Source organism: Monodelphis domestica, chromosome 5, assembly GCF_027887165.1.
Source record: "Monodelphis domestica isolate mMonDom1 chromosome 5, mMonDom1.pri, whole genome shotgun sequence".
Lineage (NCBI taxonomy): Eukaryota > Metazoa > Chordata > Mammalia > Didelphimorphia > Didelphidae > Monodelphis > Monodelphis domestica.
The window spans coordinates 80288703-80309219 of NC_077231.1; the positions used below are offsets into that span (position 1 = coordinate 80288703).

Consider the following 20517-nt stretch of genomic DNA (forward strand, 5'->3'; position numbering starts at 1 on the left):
TCTTTATCCTCTTCCATTCTCTCAGCAGAGGACTTCATCTCATTCTCTGCTGAGGAAATAGAAGACATTTGCGATGAGATCTCTCTTCAGTCCTCCTTTCTACCTCTCAAAAGCCCTGGACTCCACGCCTCCTCTTTTCTTTTTTCCCCAATCTCTGCTGAAGAGGTGGCCTTTTCCCTCACCAAGGTCTCCCCTCCCGACTCTTCTAGCTGACTGCCTCCACAAATCATCCTCTTCCCCTCTCATTTTCCACCACTCCCCAGCCACACGGGCCCATTCCCTGCCGCCTACAAACACACCCAGATGTTCCTCCACTGGACCCTGCCTCACCATGGCTGCCCTGTGCATCTTCCCTGCTTTACAGGCTCTCCTTGCACTCACTTCGCAGCCCCTTGAAAACTGGCTTTCAGTGTCTCTCCTTATATGCTCTCTCCAAAGCTAGCCTGACCGTCCCAAACAATGGCCTTCTCTCAGTCCTTGTCCTCCACTCTGCCACTGCGGCACTCCCCTCCCCCTCACACCTCTGAATCACAACTGTTGGTAGCCTGAATCCAACCAACCATTAAACATCCTCTGCCTTTCTTGCTGGCATAGATTACCATATAGTACTGAAAAAGTTCCCCAGGGTCCCAAAGCACATGCACAGGGGATCTAGAAATGCTACCCATTAGCGAAGGTTATCTTCATTCCTTGTTAAATTTCTATCCTCCTGCAAACATCCTCTTGGCATCATGCTCAATGTCTTTACAAAACCGTCATAATAGAGACTCTCTTGCGGAAAACAAATGCTTGCGGTTGATCTAATTTAATATTTGCATGTTTACACATCCACTTAGGGAAATGTAATTTGAAGGTCCAACACAAAATGACTTTTGTAAAATTCCAAATCTGAAAATAAGTTCCAATACCACTGACTTTCTAGATTACAGAACTAATTGTTGATATGGCTATGAATTATGCTGCAACCTCACTGAAAATCACACCACATACTCTTATCGCTCTCTGGCAGCAAAATCTTATGACTCATCAATAATGAGTGCATTTGTTACTCTTAAAAAAATAAATTGCCAAAAGCTAATTGATCCAATAACAAATCTATTAACTATAGATTAGTGCTGTCCATGATGTTGTAAAGCATTACTTAGAAATATTAGATCCTTGCAAAACGAGATGGAACAGATAACTCTTCCCATCACGGCTAAGGCCTTTCAAAAGGCATCAAACAGCCTACCATGCAGGTCATGACAACCTGATTTGGAAAAGCTCTTGTGTATGGGCCACATTTTATGCATGTCCTCTAGATGTATGCACACACATCTAGACTCCAATGCATTGGTAATTTTAGGCAGCAAGCATGCTATTTTTAAAAATTCTGTAACTAAGCCATGGGAGCCATGATTAACACACATATATCTGTCTAATAATTGTCACTATAGGATGCAGGTACCTGACTTAACACATGTGGTAGCACTTTAATTTTTCCCAGCTTAAAAAAGGTCTTGTGAATTGTCTCCAATAAATGCACTAAAAATTATTTGAGAAACATGGGAAAGCAACCAATATCAGTAGAAAACTTGCCAGATTTAATCACTTAGTAGGAGAAAAACAGGAAAGAATAAAGCCTTCTTAGTAACCAGAAGCACAGAGACTTTTCTGGGCAAGTTCTTTAACTATATACTTGAAATATCAAAGAACATCAACATAATATAACTTGTGATTAAAAACCAGAACCAGTTTGAAAAAAATCATATGGATTTTCAGGTCCTTACGGACAGAAACGTCACTGATACCTAGTGACAAATACATCCAATAAATGGATATATACAGTTCCTCTGCTGACCAGAAGAGCTATGTCTAATATTCCAAATTACAAAGAAGAGTTAGTTCTGCTTCCAGCCCCCTCAGAGAGGAATTCAGTGACATCATTAGAATTTGCTGACAAGCTATAAAAATGGAAAGTAAATACTGTACTGGAATCGTAATGTCAAATTTAGATTTGAACAGTGGGCTATTAAATAAAGTGACTGGCACTTTCACATGCCTCCCACTTAAACCACGAGTCTTGCTGGTTTATAAAACCCAGAATCATGAGTTAGTTACCCATCAGGCTCTTTTCAGGGATTAAATAATAAAAAGTCTAATAAGCCAATGTATATTCCTCCTTGTTAAAGTCTAAAATGCAAATCTGGGTGAGTACAGTTATTCTCCCTCTGTCTGTTCTCTGTTCAGCAGGACAAAACCAATGAGCTTACTAACATTCCTCCTTAGAAAATTCAAGAGACAGAAGTGAGAATGAACTCAGCAACAAAAAGGATGATTTTAGTTAAACATTCTTTAGGAGGGTACTAATAATCCCGGTTGCAAACTGGAGCTAGACTTTTAAAATTCTGGGCCAGCATCCCCTGCGCCCTTTCTGAATCTGCTTTCCCAACAAAAGAGCACGGTTTCAGTTTCAGCGTTTGGCACCACCACCAAACTCCAGTTCAGACAGGAACACTAGGGGATGCAACTGAAGTTCTGCCCAACCCAATGGAAATAGCTCCATTAATTCCTTCTGCCTTATTTCTCATATAGTTTTACTTAAGAAACTACCCCCAAACTCCAAACACAATACCAGCAGAGCACCATGAGCCTTCTTGTGGTTAAGCCCAGCACGTATTATTAAGGAAAAAACAGGGGAGAGTTCTTGATTGTGTAGGGACCTACACCCACACAGCTGAAATGGTTCCTAAAGAAATACCATTAGCATTGTGCCAGTTATGAATACAGATGTACATGATTATGCCGTTTAAAATTAGTTCAGGGATGGTTTTCCAAAACAAGTATAGACTTTCTATGACCTCAGAGCAATGACCAAAGTTGCTGAAATACTATCATTGTCTCTTCCCGGATTCTGTGCAATCCTCAATTCTATGTGAGAAAATTCAGTGGTATGTAACTCTTGGGGTTGGTGTTTCATTTCCACATAAGAAATGTGGTGGTATATTTATGTGTTATGGGTGCAATTTTGCTTTTAGATACTTCTTTATCCCTGGAAAATCAAGGAAGTAGTTAGCTCTAATACTTGTATTGATAAGGCCCACAGCTTTGTGGGTTTTTGTTGTTGTTGTTTTCTTTTGTTTTAAGGAATAAGAAAAATGGCAGTGAAAGCACAATCATCCTGCCCTATCATAGTTCTCTCCAAAGTGAAGTGTGGAAGATGGTCCACTAGAAAATGCCCTGATAACAGAGCCCTTTACTTGGGCTATTAATCAGATGGAGATATTTCACTTCTGGCATGTGGACCATCCTGAGGGAAGAGCTGGAATTGCACTATCACTGGACCGGCATCCTTGCTGGCTTGTTCACTTTCAAAAACCAATAGAAAATGATTAAAGATTACTTGTGCCAAGTCGACTTCAGGATGAACTAGTTTTAACTAAACTTAATGGCTTAAAAGGACTGAATGGGTTGAAGATGAATGTGAATTCAGTCAAACAAAAAGTAAAAGAACAATGCTGATATTTCTGGTATAGACTATTTGTCAAGCGTGTTGGTAGAAATAATGACAATTTAATTAGAACAGTAACAGCGAACTTCATCTTGCATATGGGTGTGCTATGAACAGTGACTAATGAAAGTACGATGTCATCATCATCATTAACAAGACATTTGCAACTTAAGCTTTTGTTGCCAAATCATGATGTGTCCTATTAAAAAAAACCCACATCTATATACTTTAAAATGTAGAAATGAAATTTTTCAACCTACTTACAAAACCTCAAAATTAAGTTATTTAATGGGTTTTGAACTCATTTTGTTACTGCCAATAAGTTTGCAAAAACGACTAGTTCACATAAAGGAAGACAGAAATTTATATATGTATGTATGTATGTATGTATGTATGTATGTATGTGTGTATGTATGTGTGTGTGTATATATATGTAGAGGGATATAAAGAGAGTTAAGGGAAAGAGGAAGAAAGATACTTGGACTCAAAAAAATTCACTGTACAGTTATAAGGAAAAAACAACTGAAGATATTACAACATGCAATACAGTTGCCAGAAATGTTAAGATATGCATTAAGAGAATCAGCAGCTAGGTGGTCAGAGTGCCAGGTCAGAAGTTGGGAGGACCTGCCTTCAAATCAGGCCTCAGATGCTTCCTAGCTGTATGATCCTGGGAAAGTCACTTAACCTCTACTGCCTAGTCCTTGCCATTCTTCGGCCTTGGAACCGATCCTGTGTTGATTCTAAGACAGAAGACAAAGATGAAAGAAAGAAAAGCAGTGTTCAAAACTAGAGAGAAAATAGTTCTTCCCTATCTGGGCACAATATTTTAGGAAGAGTATATAATAAGCCAAAGATGTCCAGAACGACCCCAGGAAGGTGAAAGCCTCTGAGTTCAAATCATATAAAAATCTATAAAAGAACCAGGGATGTTTAGCCTAGAAAAACATTTGGTGCAATATGATCTCTGTCATTAAGTATCTGAGTTCCAAGAATAGGGAACCAATTTGTTCTAATTGGCCCAGAGGGAAGAACTAGGAACAATTACGGGTAAATAATGGGTGACGAACAGGCAAACGTGGCCTTGAGATAAGGAAAAGCTTCCCAGTGCCCTCTTCCAGAAGGTAGGAGCAGGCTGCCTGGAGGAGGAGGGAGAGCTTCCTCCTCTAGCAGTGGGGATGCCCTGGTCCAAGGCAGACGGACGACTCAGTCCATCTGGGCTCTGCTCTGGAGCACGTTGTGGGTCAGGGTGAGGTCTGAATCAGACTGCTTTGGAGATCAGTTCTGTGATCATTTCATCATTTTACAGTCCCGCTTTTCCTACCTGATGTTTGCAAAGTCCCACTAGCTGTGCGGTGGAATAGTGGCCAAAGCTGCGTTTTCACACAAGATCCCTCTGCCGAGGCACTGGGACAGCCCGGAGTTGGATACTTGGGAAAATAAAGTGTTCGCTCCCGTGCATGACAAGAGTAAAGAGCATGGCCTATCGATCACCTGTCTGTTCACCAGTCCATTTAACTGAGGAGCCGCCAGACCCCAAAGTCCCTTTAGAAAAAGAAGCCACACGTATGGGCAATGGTACGTACTTCATCATGGCAAGACTGTGAAAATGGAGAATTAGCTATGCAGGCAACTAGTAATCAAGGTAGGTGATGAATACAACGCTCTGTTCCAGGACCATCCCAAGTGATGGAGGTGTGTAGTTTCTGTGACGTACTTTTTTTTAAATATGGAAAGCTTCATGAATGTGTGGCCATGCTAATGTTGTCTATGGTGTTCCCATTTCCTTCTATGTGAGCCAAAGCCAGCATGATGCACCGTGTTTGAAGGCAAGATGCGGTAGAAAGAAACCAGATGTGCCACAAGGCTTAGGCTGATTGTTTCTTAAAAGAGACCGAAATGGCCGAGGCTCGGCTGCAGCTTGTTGGTGGTCTCAGCTCCAAAGGTCTCCCTGAGGAGGCGACACTCAATGATCCTATTTTGAATATCCTTGCCGAGTATCCCTTCCATGCTATGGTCAGCTCCTTCTGGTAACTATGCGGATGAGCTAAACCAGACTGGCCTCAAGCAAGCCTGTCCTTCACAGAAGACGTAACAAATTTCATAGAAGTAGGTGGTCTTTTTTTAAAAGGTGCCATTTCAAAACAAGAAAATGTTTGCCCAAATTCTAAACATGAACCCCTGCACTGTTAACCAGCTCATGCAGGAATGACATGTTATAATACTAAAGGTGATACTGCAAAAGTTTTTAAACTTGACCTGATACTGAAAGTCTTCTAAAGCTTGGTTTTCCAGTAGTTTAAGAAAAAATTCAAGTGATATCTAAAATCAGAAGCAGTAAGCCGTATCAACAGTTGTACCCATCCACTGCAAGTCTCAAGTTAGGTTGGGTTAGGCTAACCATAACCCTAAGATTCAGTTTGCCCAATCTTGGACATCAAGGTTCTGAGGCATTACCCAAGGCTGGGCAGAAATTATAAGGTAGGAGATGGTGTGTGCATTTTCACAAACCAAAACACAGCTGGCAAATTTCATTTTCGGTCCCCAAGTTAAGAGAGAATAAATCTAAATCAAGGAAGGAGAAACAACAGCCAGGCCTCGAGTTCCTCTGGTGCCATTCTCAATACACTGAAAATTCATTAGAGGGCACTGTTTTCCTTAATTTCATCACAAAGCAAAACAGAAGCTGCAAATATGAAGTTTTTGGTTTTTCAAAATACCCTAATATTCCAAATCTAGAATTTCAATATACTAAGTTAGAACTTGTTATATTACCAAGCCTATCAATCTTTGATAAAGACACTGGAATTGCAGGCATAAAAAGAAATTTCAAAACTTTATTCTTAGCAGTTTAGTTCAGTCAGGACCACACTGTTAAACTTTATTTAATAATAAAGAAAATTTTCAACCAAGAAATGCCTTCCCAATTCCATATTCAAGTCACCTCCACACTAGCCGACCTTCTGCTTCTTGCCCATATCCACCCCTCCACAGTCCATTCCCCCTCATTTCTCCACTGACCCCTTGCTTGCCGCCCAGAATCAGGGGTAAATCTCCTTCCTTGAAAAATCTTTGTTACCCTCCAAAAGAGGATTTCTACATATGAAAGCAGAGGCTGTTTCACTTTGTTCAGCCAATCCATTGACATTAAAGCACCCACTATGTGCCAGGCACTGTGCTAAGAGCTAGAGATAGAAAGACAAATAAAGACAGTCCTTGACCTCAAGGAGCTTACAGTCTAAAGAAAGACAATGCACAGCTAAAGGGGGGGAGGGTACAAAGTGCCTTATACAAGGCAAACGTTTGTGCATTGATCTCTAGTTCTTTCTTCCTTTTCATAGCTGAATTTCCAGAAAACTCTCTCTTCTCATTGGCTTTGCTTCCTTTCCACTCACTCATCTTTGCCTTTGGTCCTGAGGGCCGGCTGAGCCCCGCTGCCAGTCCGGCTGGACACCTCCATCCTTGACGGCCCTCCCAGATATCTCAAAATCCAATACATCCCAGATAAAAGACATTCCTCTTTCTTTCTCAAGCATACTGTCACATGCGTGTTCCTGGCTCTGGCACAGACATCCCAACTCCTCCCATTATCGAGTTTACAATCTCCAATTCTGGTCATTCCTGCCACCTAGCAGGTAGTTAACAAATGCTTATGGAAGGACAGCCCTTTGAAGCTCTAAAATGAGCATCATTTCCAGAGCAACTCTGTGTAGAACATCTTAGCATAAAGCATGAGATATGAAGAGGCAAATTATACTTCGACCTTTAGTTAACTAGTAATCACAAAGCCTTAAAAACAGTTCAAGATGTCGTGATGCACAACTCCAATGAGCACCCGCAGCCACCTGGGCCTCAGAAGGGGGTCCTGGTGAGTTTCAGAACCTGAAAGATTCATTACTCTGGACAGGGAAGTCTAGTAATAGACCCAGACTTGAAGTCTTTCCAGACCGTCAGGAGTGCTAGGAGGTTGGGTGTGTGCTTTCTGTTGAAACGTTGTGGATGGCATTTCAGTTCAAGCAGAACATACTGGAAATTTGGGAACACTCTTCCTTTATATCCTGGAATGTTTGTAAAATGAATTGAGTTTACAACCTTGATCAAATGACCCAGAATCATTATGTAAAGGCTATAATGTATAAAACAAAACAAAACCAGAACATTTCTGCCTAAATAGACTGATGTAAGATCCAGGTAGGTAAGCTGGTTTTTCATTTCATTTCTTTTCTTTCTTTCTTTCTTTTTTATATCCCCAAAGCTTCAAACAGTCATTTGCCCATAGGAAACACCTAATATTTTTGTTGTTGAAGGAAGAAATTTAAATCTCCTGGAAAGATACAATATATACACAATTAAAAAGTCCTAGCCTTGATTTCAACGGCTATGACAACAGAATGAATGAGGAAAGATGTCAGACTAACCTCCATTTAACACCCACATAAGTTCCACACTCTTTCATTGCCCTTCATCTCTAAGATACTAAGGATAATTACAAACTACTAAGCTCCAGAGGGAGAGATTTAGTCAAATCTAGTGGCAACACTCCAAGGTAAATTCACAAAAAAAAAAAATCTCTTCTTTTTGATATTAACCTCAAGAATAAAAAGAAACTAAATGAAAGAGAAAAATCTTTTAGAGCAATGACAAAAGGTAGCAAATACATGGAGGTAAACTTATCAAGACATACAAGACACCTATATGTAAAAAACTCCAAAATGATTGGGAGAGGAATGAAGGAGACAATGGAGACTGAATGGATTATTCCTTAATCTATGGTTCGTCTGAATAAAGAGGGAATATCAACTAATTTACCAATATCAATGGAAATTTACCAATTGTATACAAATAGGTCTTATTTTTTTCTTTTCTTGATTTTTTGGATGATAAAGTACTAGCCAAAGAATCATTGCTTTCCAAGATGCTTGCAGTAGTACCACCAATGGATTTGAGGGTCTGCTACAGCAGGATCTTTACTTTCTTGGATTGTTATCACTTTTTTCTATTTCTCATTCTAGTGGGTATAAAATAGCAAATATAAAGTTTTTCTCAAATTCTCCACGTGCAATAACAATAAACTGTTAGGCAGAATTGGAAAACAGCTTATATGTCCAACACCTAAAGAAAGGCTAAATAGGACTAAATCTTTTGGTCTGTCCTTGAGATTTCACCTCTTGGAAAAACTTAGCACTTGGAAATTTCTTCCACTAGTGCAGATCAGCATCTTGGAGAACCAGCTAGGGCATAGGAAGGTCAAGCCATGCCAGGGCCACCCAGAGAGTATATATCAGAGGCAGGACTTGAACTCAGTTCTTCCCGACTCCAAGGCAAGCTGCCTCTCATAATGGAATCTTATGATATTATAGTGAAATGAAAAGGCAAAACAAAGAAATAGGTTATGACCTATTAAGTTATGAGAAACAAAGTCAAGAGACTGAGAACTATGCATACATTGACTATAATTTTTAAGGAGGAAGGGAAACCGAGAAGGGAAAGGGAGAGAAACATTGTAAACTTCACACAGATTATTAATCACTTATTATTGTTCGGGCACTGTGCTGAGTCCTGAGAGTAAAAATACAAGAAAATAAAGATAGCCCCTGTCCTCCAGGAGCTTCCCGTCTAACTGGGAGCAGGAGCAGAGAAATGGCCTAAGAAGTCAGGCGCTGAGGTCTGCTTACACAGGAGAGAGGTGACCCATCCCCTTGGAGCCAGAGCAGTTCTGGAGGTCCTCAGGTTCTGGGTCCTGGTGGGAGGGATGGGGAGAATGGCCAGAGTGCTGAGATCCTGGTTTGGAAATGCAGCCTTGCTGGGGGAATTCATTGAGCTCTAAACTTTTACTACAATTGGGGGATTCATACTGACTTATTTTTTTTTTTTGAGAAAAATTTATTTAGTCAATTTAGAACACTATTCCTTGGTTACAATACTCACTTTATTTCCCTCCCCCCACCCTTCCCATAGCTGATGTGCACGTGGTTGGTGTTTGCACTAGGATGTTCATTCAGAGTCTACATCCCCAGCCACATCCCCCTCGACCCATGTAGTCAAGCACATACTGACATTTTAAAAAAAGGTTTAGTTGCAAGCAGAGGTCATAAGTAGAAAAAGAACTCTTGGGTTCGCCCATTACAGAACAAGTGGCATCAGCAAATAAGTGAGGCAGACAGAAAAGCCCACAGAGCAGGTATGGAAAATTCACAGCTATTTTTCTCTGGAGGTGAAGCATTATCACGGCGCACTTTCATTTAAGCATGTGAATCAAGGTATAGCTTTTGAAACAGCTGATGAATAATTTCAAGAAATCTAGCAATTTGTACAAAATGAGTAAGAAATCATAAAAAAATTTTCCCAAAAGAAAATATGTCAGAGAGAATATCCACTCAACTCTGCTTGGAGAAGTCTGGGAAAGGTTCATAAGGGCAGAGGTCACAGAGGAATTCCATCCCCTTCCTTAAAGAGCCCCTCCTAATTCCAGATCCTGAGTGACTCTTCTAGACCCCACCAAGAACACAAAGCAAGGTCCAAAAGAAGGGAAAAAACTCATCTCTGAGTTATGGTAAAAATAAACCAGACCATATTCAAAATCCTAATCTTTTAAACTGTACTGGGAAAGCTTTGGTTACCTGGTGCTTATTTCTGGAATTTGGCTTGGATTCCACTAAAAAAGGAATTTTGATGGCTTATTCAATGATAGAGCCTACTCTAGTCTCTCAATTCTTCTTCAAAGCCTGAAAAGGAAAGCAGCCTTGAAGCCACTCTCCAATCTTCTACTTGGTCCCACAGATCCTTTCCTGGTCATGTTCTCTAAAAAAAGAATCCAGAATCTGTGGAAGAGAAATTCAACATGATTTCTCAGGAAGTGTTGTGGACATACAAGAATTTCTGACCAAACCCATATTGGGATAAACAAAGGCCACATTCCTATAACGAGATGGGGTCGGGGGGAGGGGAGGATATACATGTGCATACACACTGAAGTATATTCACTCATTAAAAGGTTTCATTCCATTTTATACAAATATAATTTTTTTTTAAACCCTCACCTTCCATCTTAGCATCAATACCATGTATCGGTTCTAAGGCAGAAGAGTGGTAAGGGCTAGGCAATGGGGGTCCAGTGACTTGCCCAGGGTCACACAGCTGGGAAGTGTCTGAGGCCACATTTGAACCCAGGACCTCCTGTCTCTGGGCCTGGCTCTCAATCCCCTGAGATACCCAGTTGGTTCCTACAAATGCAATTTTTGAGGAAAAGTACAACCTATATATGTATATACCAATTTGGCTAATAAGGTAATGATGTGAAAGGAATCTTCTTAATCTCTCCCTCTGTCTAGCTTAAGAGGGGAGAAAGCAGGGTCTCTCAGTGAATCAGAGAAGTAAGTCAGAGCGGAAGATTCTGTTGCCAAGGAGACCAGGACACCGAGGAGAGGAAGGAGGAACCGCTTTCTGGCAGGAAGGCTGTAAAAGGGCAGTCGGTCAGTGAGGAGATAAAGGAAGCAGCTGCTGAGGGAAGGGGGCTTTTTGGCTCTGGGATCTCTGAGCAGGTGGTTTGGCTCTCAGGCAAGGGGCTGCTGGCAGTTGGCTGTCGATTGTTGTAGGAAATTACTTAGTTAATATTTTACAGAGTAGAGTAGGTTAAGTCTGCTGTGCCAGGTAGAAGAACCTGTTCTAAGAAGACAGAGATAGTATTGGGAAATTTTAGGTAGTTATTAGGAATTATTTATTAGTAAGACTTAGTTTAGGTAGATTTATAGGGTATAAGATTAATAATCTCTCTTTTCTATCTTTCCATGCGTACTTCTTTCTAAATGAAACAACGTTTTTATTAAACTGCTCTCCTCACTTTGTCAAACTCCTACATTTAACTCTTACAATAGGAAAAATGAGAAACTAATACAAATATGTGCCTTCAACAAAACATAATGAACGAACCAATTTAAATGAAGACCCAAAAGAAATTTCTTAAACTCCGATCCAGGTGACCACATAATTTAAATATGTTGTGAATAGTAATATGCGTAGTTTCTGAAATAGCATAGGGCATACAAAATCATATCCAAGTACTGAAATAAACTTCAACAGTCAGAGATGTTGAACAAAAGTGATACAGAAATTCCAGCTAACCCAGCTCCAGCACGGGAAACAGAACGCGATCAAGCCCCTGGGCAGGCAGATTGCAGAGGTCTTCAGCACGCAGTCACCCACCTAGTCACAGACTCAATGGGCCTGACAGGGCAATATGAACTCAGGCCTCCTGGCTCTGAAGCCTCATAAAATTTAGAATGTTGAAACAACATTTGACGCTGTGTCCCGAGAAGGTCAGAGGCTGACTTGATCAGAAGGGGAAAGAGACTGAAAACTTACCAAGGAAGCTCTCCGAGACCGCCGGCTCATTGGCTGATCAAATGGAGGGCTATTTATCTGCAGCTTTTCTAAATAACCATCAGGTATTCTAATGTCGGCAGGAAGAGACAAACGTTTGTTTAAATCCTGAAAGAAAAAAGAAAAGACAACTCAAAATAACTTTAACAAGGTTGTTTTTTCAGTAGATCTCAGTGATAATTTGTTAGATTTTATTTGGGTTTATAGAATAAACTGAGAACATGAGCCAGTAGTCACTGAAGAGCAGAGGAGGAACATGATCCACCAGGCAACAGTGGGAGAGACAGATCGGAATTCAACCCTCCTCAGGCACTTCCACGAAGAAGGATCAAGGGAAGGCTGCACACCAGATGGATGCACTGTGTAGGAGCAAGTCAATGAGCTCCAAGGTCCCACCATTCTTCTAGGCCAACATTCTTTCAGACTCTATTCTTCACGGCTCCGAATGTCAGCTCTGCTAATAACCATCGAGCCTCTCTCTCTCCCAGCCTTCACCTTCTGCCTAGTTAGTTCTGTATTCCTCTCAGACCCTCATGTGACCCTCGCTATGTCGAAGGTGGAATTCATCATTTTCTCTCTGAATGAACCTGCTGTCCCAAACCACCATTTGTAAAACTGTGAGGAGGTCCTTGAGTCCTTCCCATCTATTACCTCCCAAACCCCAACGGCCCTCTGTCTAGTAGTTCTAGACCCACATTCCTTTGCCCCATCACGTCTTCCTCCTCGATGCCCTGGCACAGATCTTTCCTCCAACCTCACTATTACCACCTCATTGAGATAGTCACTGGCTCAAATGGGGCCAACAGCAGAAAACACTATCCTACCTCCAGATTTAGTCTTTCCATTCCAATTCTTCTTGAATACGGCTGACAATTTAATTAGAATGATCATCTAATTATGCCTCTTCATCCAAATAATTAAAACATCTGCACCATGCAAGACTGTTCCAGGGATTCAGATACAAACAGGCTTGGATACTGAAGGGGTTGCCTTCCTCATGGTGCAAGGGATGGGGGTGGGGAGTGTGGGGAGGCAGGGGAAATGGCCACCAGTAGCTGCAATAGGAAGAGTAATAACAGCCAGCATTTATACAGCACTGACCATGTGCAAAGCACTTTATAAATATGATCTCGTTTGATCCTCGCGACAACCCTGTGAGGTGGGTTATTAGCATCCCCATCCCACGGTTGAAGAAGCCGAGGCAAACAGATGCCCTGACTTGCCCAGGGTCCCACAGCTAGTGAGTATCTTAGGCCACATGTGAACTGGGTCTCCCTGACTCCAGATTCGGGGGGGCCGTGTTGCCCCCCCCAAAAAGTGCATTAATTGCAACAGTTCAAGTAAAGACTATGGGATATTGGAAGGTATCGGTATCGTACATGTGGGGGTGGGGAGGACAACCATTCCCCTCTTAAAGGTCTCTGGATTTTAGCAGACAATGTCTCGGCCCAAATGGTGTAACAAAGCAACAGAAAACAGCTAACAATGGCGCGAGGTCACACCGAGGCACTGGCGTCATAGCGGAGTCCTACTCGCCTCTGCGCCGATGATAACGCTGCTGTTACTTTGTTCCCCTCTGGCTGGAATTCAAAAGTGCCCAAAGAAAGGAGACAATGACGGTGAGAGACCGCAGACCGCGTCACTGGTCCCATCCAACTGGTTCTTCCTATTTTCTCCCTTCATAATCTTATCCACTCCCATAGTTCCATGGCCATCTCTCTGTATGCGTGTGATTCTGTACCTGTATCTTGACCCAGAATGCCAGTTTTACTTTCCATCGCCTGTTGCCTTCCCCACCCAGATAGGACTTCGCTCCCCTTTGCACTCGCCCTAAGCGTCTCACCCTCCAAAACCCAACTCAAGACCCTCCCCCATGAACCTTCCTCAGGGATCCCAGATGAAAACAACCCCTCCCTGGCATGGACAGTCCTTGTGGTCTTACCAGGCCTTGCACTATTGGCTACCATTTCACGAGGGTCTTTTGTCTCTCTAATCAAATGATGAGCTTCTATTTCTGCATATTTGCCACAGTACCTAGCAGATACTCAAAAATAAATGACTCTTTATGAGGGATTTAGAATCAGCCCCTTCCCAGGGGCCAGGACTCCTGGCTGGAGACTTCACTTAAAAACAACAACAAAAAGCTCAGTAAGTGAAAACAAAGGGCAGTTCCATACAACAAACCAATGATTCTACTCCAGCTGATAGATCACTGAAACAATGCCTTCTCTGTGGGACACAACAAAGTCTATAGAATAAGCAGTCCTATAGGGCCCGATTTCTCTCCCCAGAGACACTTGTCATATAAAGATAAACACAAGCCCACTGTGTGACCGAGAAGAATGTTCTCAGTCCCTAAGCTCCTCACCCGCCTGCTTGTCCTGACTTCCCTTTCCATCCCAAACATCAGCTCAACATCTCCAAAGCCACTTCAATCCCAAAGCACACACCAACACCGAGCAAGAAACGAAAAACCTATAGCTGTCGTGACACGATTCTAGAGATCATTAGCCACATTTTTCCAGGTCTGGGGCGGATCAGACATTTATAAAGAGAGCTACTGCAGGGGCCACGGAGATTTGTGAAAAGAATTAAGCGTGAGGTCCAGGGCTTACGGGATAATTCCTGGTGTAACGTTTGATAGCAGATGGTGGTAGGATCTAAAACTCTACGGACTTGGGTGTTTGGTGAGCTGCGTCTTGAAGGATAATTCTTATCAGTGGCCTGAAGGTAAGAAAACCCATTCCCGAGGGTCCTATTTCCGCAGAATCTGAAGGCTGAACTGCTCGTCGGAGTATGCTTGGTGCTCACCATCTCTCAAAACAAGCGGAACTCTTGGCAAGCCAGCTCTCTAGTCCTCCTACTTCGGACCTGTCAATTGACTCTTCACAAGTTTTCCCCAAATACGCCCTTGGGTCATTTCCAAGTTCTGACCTCAAGAGCAGAACGCATTGGATTTCTTTCCCAGCCCATAGCAGAAGGCAGTCATGCTGTTTTCCAAGTCTATCCCAGGCACAGGAGGGTGATTTTAGATGAAAGATAATGGGGGGAGAGGTACTGTGCCTCATGAAAGGGTTCTCTCAGGAGCTTCCCTTGACTGAGGCGAGCCTCGAGGAGGCACCCCCAGCCAGCCATTTAGAGAGGCGGTTCCTAGGTCCACCCTATACCGTGCTATCGCTCAGGAAGAGTCCAGTGAAAAGGAGAGAGGTAATAAGAGGTTGGTTAATTCTGACCAAGTCCAATTTAAGTTAGAAAAAATTTGTATAGCCTGGGAGAAAAACTCCATTATGTAAAGTGACAATAAATGGGATCCCCCCAACAGATAAAAAAATCCAATATGATAAACATGGCAAAAGCGGTTTTGGATGGCACCTCGGCCGGGGGGAATGGATGGGGCAGGAGAGGCAAGGGAAGCCTCCTGCTCACTGACGGCCACCAGAGCCCCTGGGCCAGGCTCCTCCTACAAGCCGGCTCACAAGAAGGGAGGAGCCTGGGGTGGACAGAAACGGGTTCGGGGAAGGGAAGAGTATCTCTACGGAGGAGCCTGCCATGGCATTTTTATAGCCAACCTACCTTCCTGTGGAGCTTTCATTCTCTCCACATGGACCCCAGAGAGGTCGGCATGCCAGGGAAGCCAGTCACACGCGGGCCTAGTCTGTGCCAGGCGCTGCCCTAGAGCGCCTCTGCTCAGCTGGAACAGGCTTGGGAAGGAGGTGGGACAGAAACATTCTCCTCTTGGAAAAACTCTCCCGGGGGAATCTTGGGTCCGTGGACGTGCTAAGAAGCGGAGGGACAGCGTGCTGAACCGGCCGGCCGGCCACGCCAAGACGGGGACGAGGAGGAGAGCCAAGGGGAAGGGCCGCCCGGAGGGGCCCCAAGGAGCTGCTCCCCGTTCCTGTCACGGTCTCTGCCCCGTGCTCTCCAGGGGCCCAGCGGCCCGCCCCCCGGACGGGGCCTGCTCCACCCTGTCAACGTGCCCAACGCGCGGTCAGCCTGCTTTTGCTCTCCCTTCTTCCACTGGATAATAATCCTTTTCACCAAGCTCGTCCTGGTCAGGCCTCCGTCTGGGTCTGCGGCCTGCGCCATAGCCCGCACTGCAGGCTCATCATCTTCGGCCCTCACTCGGGGCAGTCACGCGGCGTCATCTTCTGACAGTTTCAGAGTCAAGCCGGACCTTCTTCCTCAGGATCAGGTCTAAGACAGAAGAGCAGGAAGGGCCAGGCAGTGAGGGCTGTGCCCGGCCCGAGGTCCCATTTGAACCCCCAGCCTCTCTACCTACTGGGTTGGCCAGCGGCCATTCGGCCAGTTTAAACCTAGCGACGGTCCCTAGTCTCGTGCTCTGTCGGCCCCACCGCTTCCCGTCCCCCTCCCCGTCCTCGACTCACGCCATAGCTACAAACACGCGGCGGCCCACGCTCTCGCACGTGAGCTGAGGACACGAAAGGAGGAAGCCGTCGTGACGGCCAGGCCCAACACACCCTGGGAAAAGCCCCCTTCTGGGAGGGAAACGGCTGTCTGTGCCCCCACGCTGAGCCGAAGTCCATCCTGGTCAGGAAAGGGAATCCCCGAGTTCCTATGGGGGCACCCCTGGGGAGCAGCGCCGAGGCTCTTGCAGGTTAGCGCTTCATGAGAGCGCAGGGGACGATGCTTATCTCACAGGCTACGAGGGCTAAATAATCAGAAGTTTCCAAGTTTGGGGGGGAAGGGGAGTGGCGGTGGTGTAAGGAATTTCTGGTGATAAAAGTCCTGCTTTGTTGCCTGCCATCTAAAAAAGCTGCCTGGGAGCACCAAATCAGATTCAGTGACTTGTCCAGAGTCACAGAGCTAGCATGGGTCAGAGGCACCCTTGAACTCAGATCTTTGTGACTTTGTATGGTTGTTCTTTATCCACTATCCCACACAGCCTCCTGGAATACGCTGTTATAATAGCTTTAAAAATGTAGTCCAGGATTTTCTCAGAATACTATCATTAAAAGGGCACCGTGTATCACATTATGTGATAAAAGTTTATTCTCTTATTGCTGAAAATGGAAATTTCTTATTAATTTGCAGCTGGTCATCTTAGTAGTTATTAAACTTGTTATACTGAAAAGCCTACTGTATTCAAATGTCTGTTTTCCAAATGATTCAAGAAAACTTCTAATTTGGTTCCTAACTCTAACCTGTATAATTCAGGAGCCAATAAAATAGGCATCACTTCCTAAGTCCATGGAATAAAATAGCACCCCCCCCCCAAAGAGAACAGAAGGCATGCTAGCTGCAAATACAAAAGGAATGTGATGTTGCTGCAGCTCTCTCTTCTGATGGAGAAAAGGGTTAGGTCATGATTTCACAGTAACGTTGAAAAGTGAAGGACGAGAGCAAGCGAGGATTAAGACCAGCTAAAATCTTAGATGACTTTTTTCTCTTCCTGAATCAGCACAAGCTTTTCTTCCACCATCCATGATCTCTTTCCAATTACTCTGAATGACAATATTCCAAAGCTCAAATGTCAAGTAGTGGGAAGGAGAACATTTGAACATTCCCCTTCTTGTCAAATCCCAACCCCAAAGAATTCTCCATTGCTAGAGCAACAGTAAGAAGCCAAGATGCATCATTTTATTTATCTTCAGAACAGGCTGGACTCCACTTGAAAAGGGAGAGAAACAGGCACTGTTTCCCCATGATGATGGTTCCCATTCTAGCATTCTACTACAGCTTACCCATCTGTCTCGGGATTTCCTTCTCCGAATCATTGCAAAGGGGGCAAACTAACTCAGCAGAGGGGCCCTGTTCGGTTTGGGTTGTCTTTTGCCACAAGGCAGAAGGAGAAGGCTAGAGAGGGACCAGGCTGCATTTGGCTGCACGCTAAATGTGTCTGTTCTAGTTCACATGTCTTGGATTTCTAAGGCTCTTCCATTCTGGAGACTGATTATGGCACACACCAAGCAAGCTGAGTGCAGAAACAGCATACAAATGATGGTCAGGGCTTTTCCTCCCTACAAATTCTTCCCCAAAGCACTCCTTCCTGAATGCCCCTAAAACACTGTACACATTTTAGTATGAACTTCTGGAGCTAACCCATGAGGCATCTTCATTACCAACTAGAGACCAAAAAAGGCTCGTCATTGCAACATCAGCTGATGTCAGGCTGATTGGTCGCATAATCCGCAAAAGGTCAAACAAAACTGATTTGAGTTTGAGAAAAATCATCCTCAATTAGTTATCTCATGAGCCCAGCTTCTTTTCTGTCTTTAGAAAGAACATATTGGCTGTTGTCCCCAATGGCTCATTAAGAAGGCTGCTACAAGAAGGCTGCATTTGTTCACTGAAGAACATTCAAAGAGATCCAACCATGTATGACGATCTCTACAGGTTAAAGGAGACGATAAGCTGACCTTAAATCTCTCTATACTGCACATCAAGATGTATATGAAATATCCTCTTATATTTGATAAATTATTCATTTCAAATGACATCTCATTCTATACCCCACCCTACTTAGATCCTTCGTGAGTTTGAGCTGATCTATAACCAATGACTTTCAAAAAGTGGCCTCATTTTTATTCTCAGATAGATAAGATTTCTATAAAAATACTATTGAATATAAATTTAAATGGAGGGGCAAAAGGCTGCGAAGAAGATGGAGGCCATGAATATGCAGGAAGGACCCATGTTTCCAGAAACTCTTCTAGAAAAGAAATGCTGTTAAGTTAACATTTCTACAAGATTGAATGGTTCCCAGAATCATGGAATATTTTCAGGTAAAATATCAGCAGAGGAAAAGTATTTGTGATACAACTTTTTAGAATATGACAGATACAATCTGTTGTGACCAACTACTAAATTTACCTAATAATGCATAAAAGTAAATTTGATCCTATGGTCAAAATGGATATTTACTGTAGTTGAACATTTGAGATGAAAACAGAAAGAACAGCTTGAAGGGATAGTAAGAAGAGGGCACGATCATAACAGCAATTAAGTCTGGGGGAACTCATCTAATTGAGATATTTGAATGGTCTATGTCAAAATGAGAAGAAAAAATCCGTAGAGAAACATTTTCAAATGCTTAAAGAGTGAAATCACACCATTCTGTTGTGCAATGATGAAACTTCTCATTTGCAAATGGGGTTTGGAGAATGTTGGAAGATGACTCACGTTGTAGGATTTATTAATACACGGCAACCATCATTCTCTCTCGCACACTGCCAACAAATGATAATGTGCTTCTTTTTACAGGAAGTGAATGAAATCTTCTATATTTAACTGTTTAAAACTTGCTATTTTAAAATAAGATCCATATATTATTTCATTCATGCCAGTAGTCAAAATTACACTGACTGCTGCTCTATCCAGATTATAAAGCTATAAAATGAAGAGGTAACAATTGCTTTTCACATTGGGCCCCTGAATAACTATCCCAAACTACAAGGGGGTCTGATACTTTTAGTCTTTCCAACTACTTTTAAATGCTATGAATTAATCATGCCAAATGGGGCTTATTAGGTCTCTAATGAGCAAAGAAGTAACATTTTTAATTTTCTAGTCAGGGAAGTGATCTCTTTTTCCTTGAATATTCTCAGACCTATTTAAATTTTTCTAATACCTTAATCACCTTCCAATTTGTATTATAATTATTTATATGAAAGTCACATCCGACTACAAAAGCTGAAATGTAAGTCCTTGGTTTCTTACATTTTTCCTCTGAAAAAAAAAAGTCACCACAGCAAAGAGTCTTCGATGTCCTTCCAGCATGAGGTTTGCTGCCACTTTTATGAGGAAAAAAAGCTACTCTTTTGATACTGAAAGGAATGTGATCTTGAAGGGAAAATATGAATGCGACCCAATGGAAGTGCTTACAGAGAGAGGACCCAGGGATAGGGGATGTCCGTGGATGTTTAATTCCATTCCACAAATATTTCTGAAATGTTTACCACCAAGTCCTCATTGGATGCTTGCTTCTGGGGTTGGAGGTGGCCCTACCTGGGGGCTCAAAGACTCCATAAAGGAGGCAGAGAGAGCACCGGGCTGCAGCCCCCTGCGTCTGTGTCAACAAGGGCAAAGGGCCTGGGAGGAGGGAAGAAAGGAGCAGGCCCCGGCCTGAGGGCACCCACACACTAGGCAGACACACTGCACGGTGCCAGGCTCAGTGGACATTGAAGAGACAAGGTGTGGGCGGCAGACGGAAGGAGCGGGCCAGGAGCGGGCCGATCTCTGCGGCCGCCCCTCTCCCCGCAGCCCGCGGGCTGCCCCTCCCTCTCGCTCCAGGCCTGGCTTCCCTGGGCCTCCAGCCTGTCCGCAACGTCCGGCACAGAAGAGGGCTTAGCCAACGTGCAGGCTGATTCTTTAGAAACCAGTCCCAGGAACACAAACGTGCTCCTCCCTATTTGAAAAGAATGCTTTTGCTTGCCTGTTGTGGGGAGCTCCCAAAGAAGAAACTCCCTTTACCAGGGCAGATCTGAAGCGACAGAAATGCCTAGATGGCTGGAAGGAAATGACTTGCCCAGAGGTACAGGGTTACACAGACTCACGGGCGTTGTATATGTCTGGATCTGAACCCAAGTCTGCCTAACTGAAGCGGGCTGGGGGCAGACTCAGGATTCAAATACTGTGCCTGCTGTGGGGCCCTGAGCAATCACTGTTGCCCTCAGTTTCCACGTCCGTGC

The 20517-nt window shown here is 43.5% G+C and overlaps 1 protein-coding gene across 5 annotated transcripts in view; it reads right to left on the reverse strand.

Annotated features, from left to right (window-relative positions):
- Positions 1-20517, reverse strand: part of CDK17 (cyclin dependent kinase 17) — a 138036-nt gene that overhangs the window by 30171 nt on the left and 87348 nt on the right. For all 5 annotated transcript variants that reach the window (XM_001364494.4, XM_016425732.2, XM_007503241.3 and 2 more), the window contains one exon: positions 11852-11977. In XM_001364494.4, the coding sequence (XP_001364531.1) occupies positions 11852-11977 (126 nt within the window). The remainder of the gene's footprint in view (positions 1-11851; positions 11978-20517) is intronic.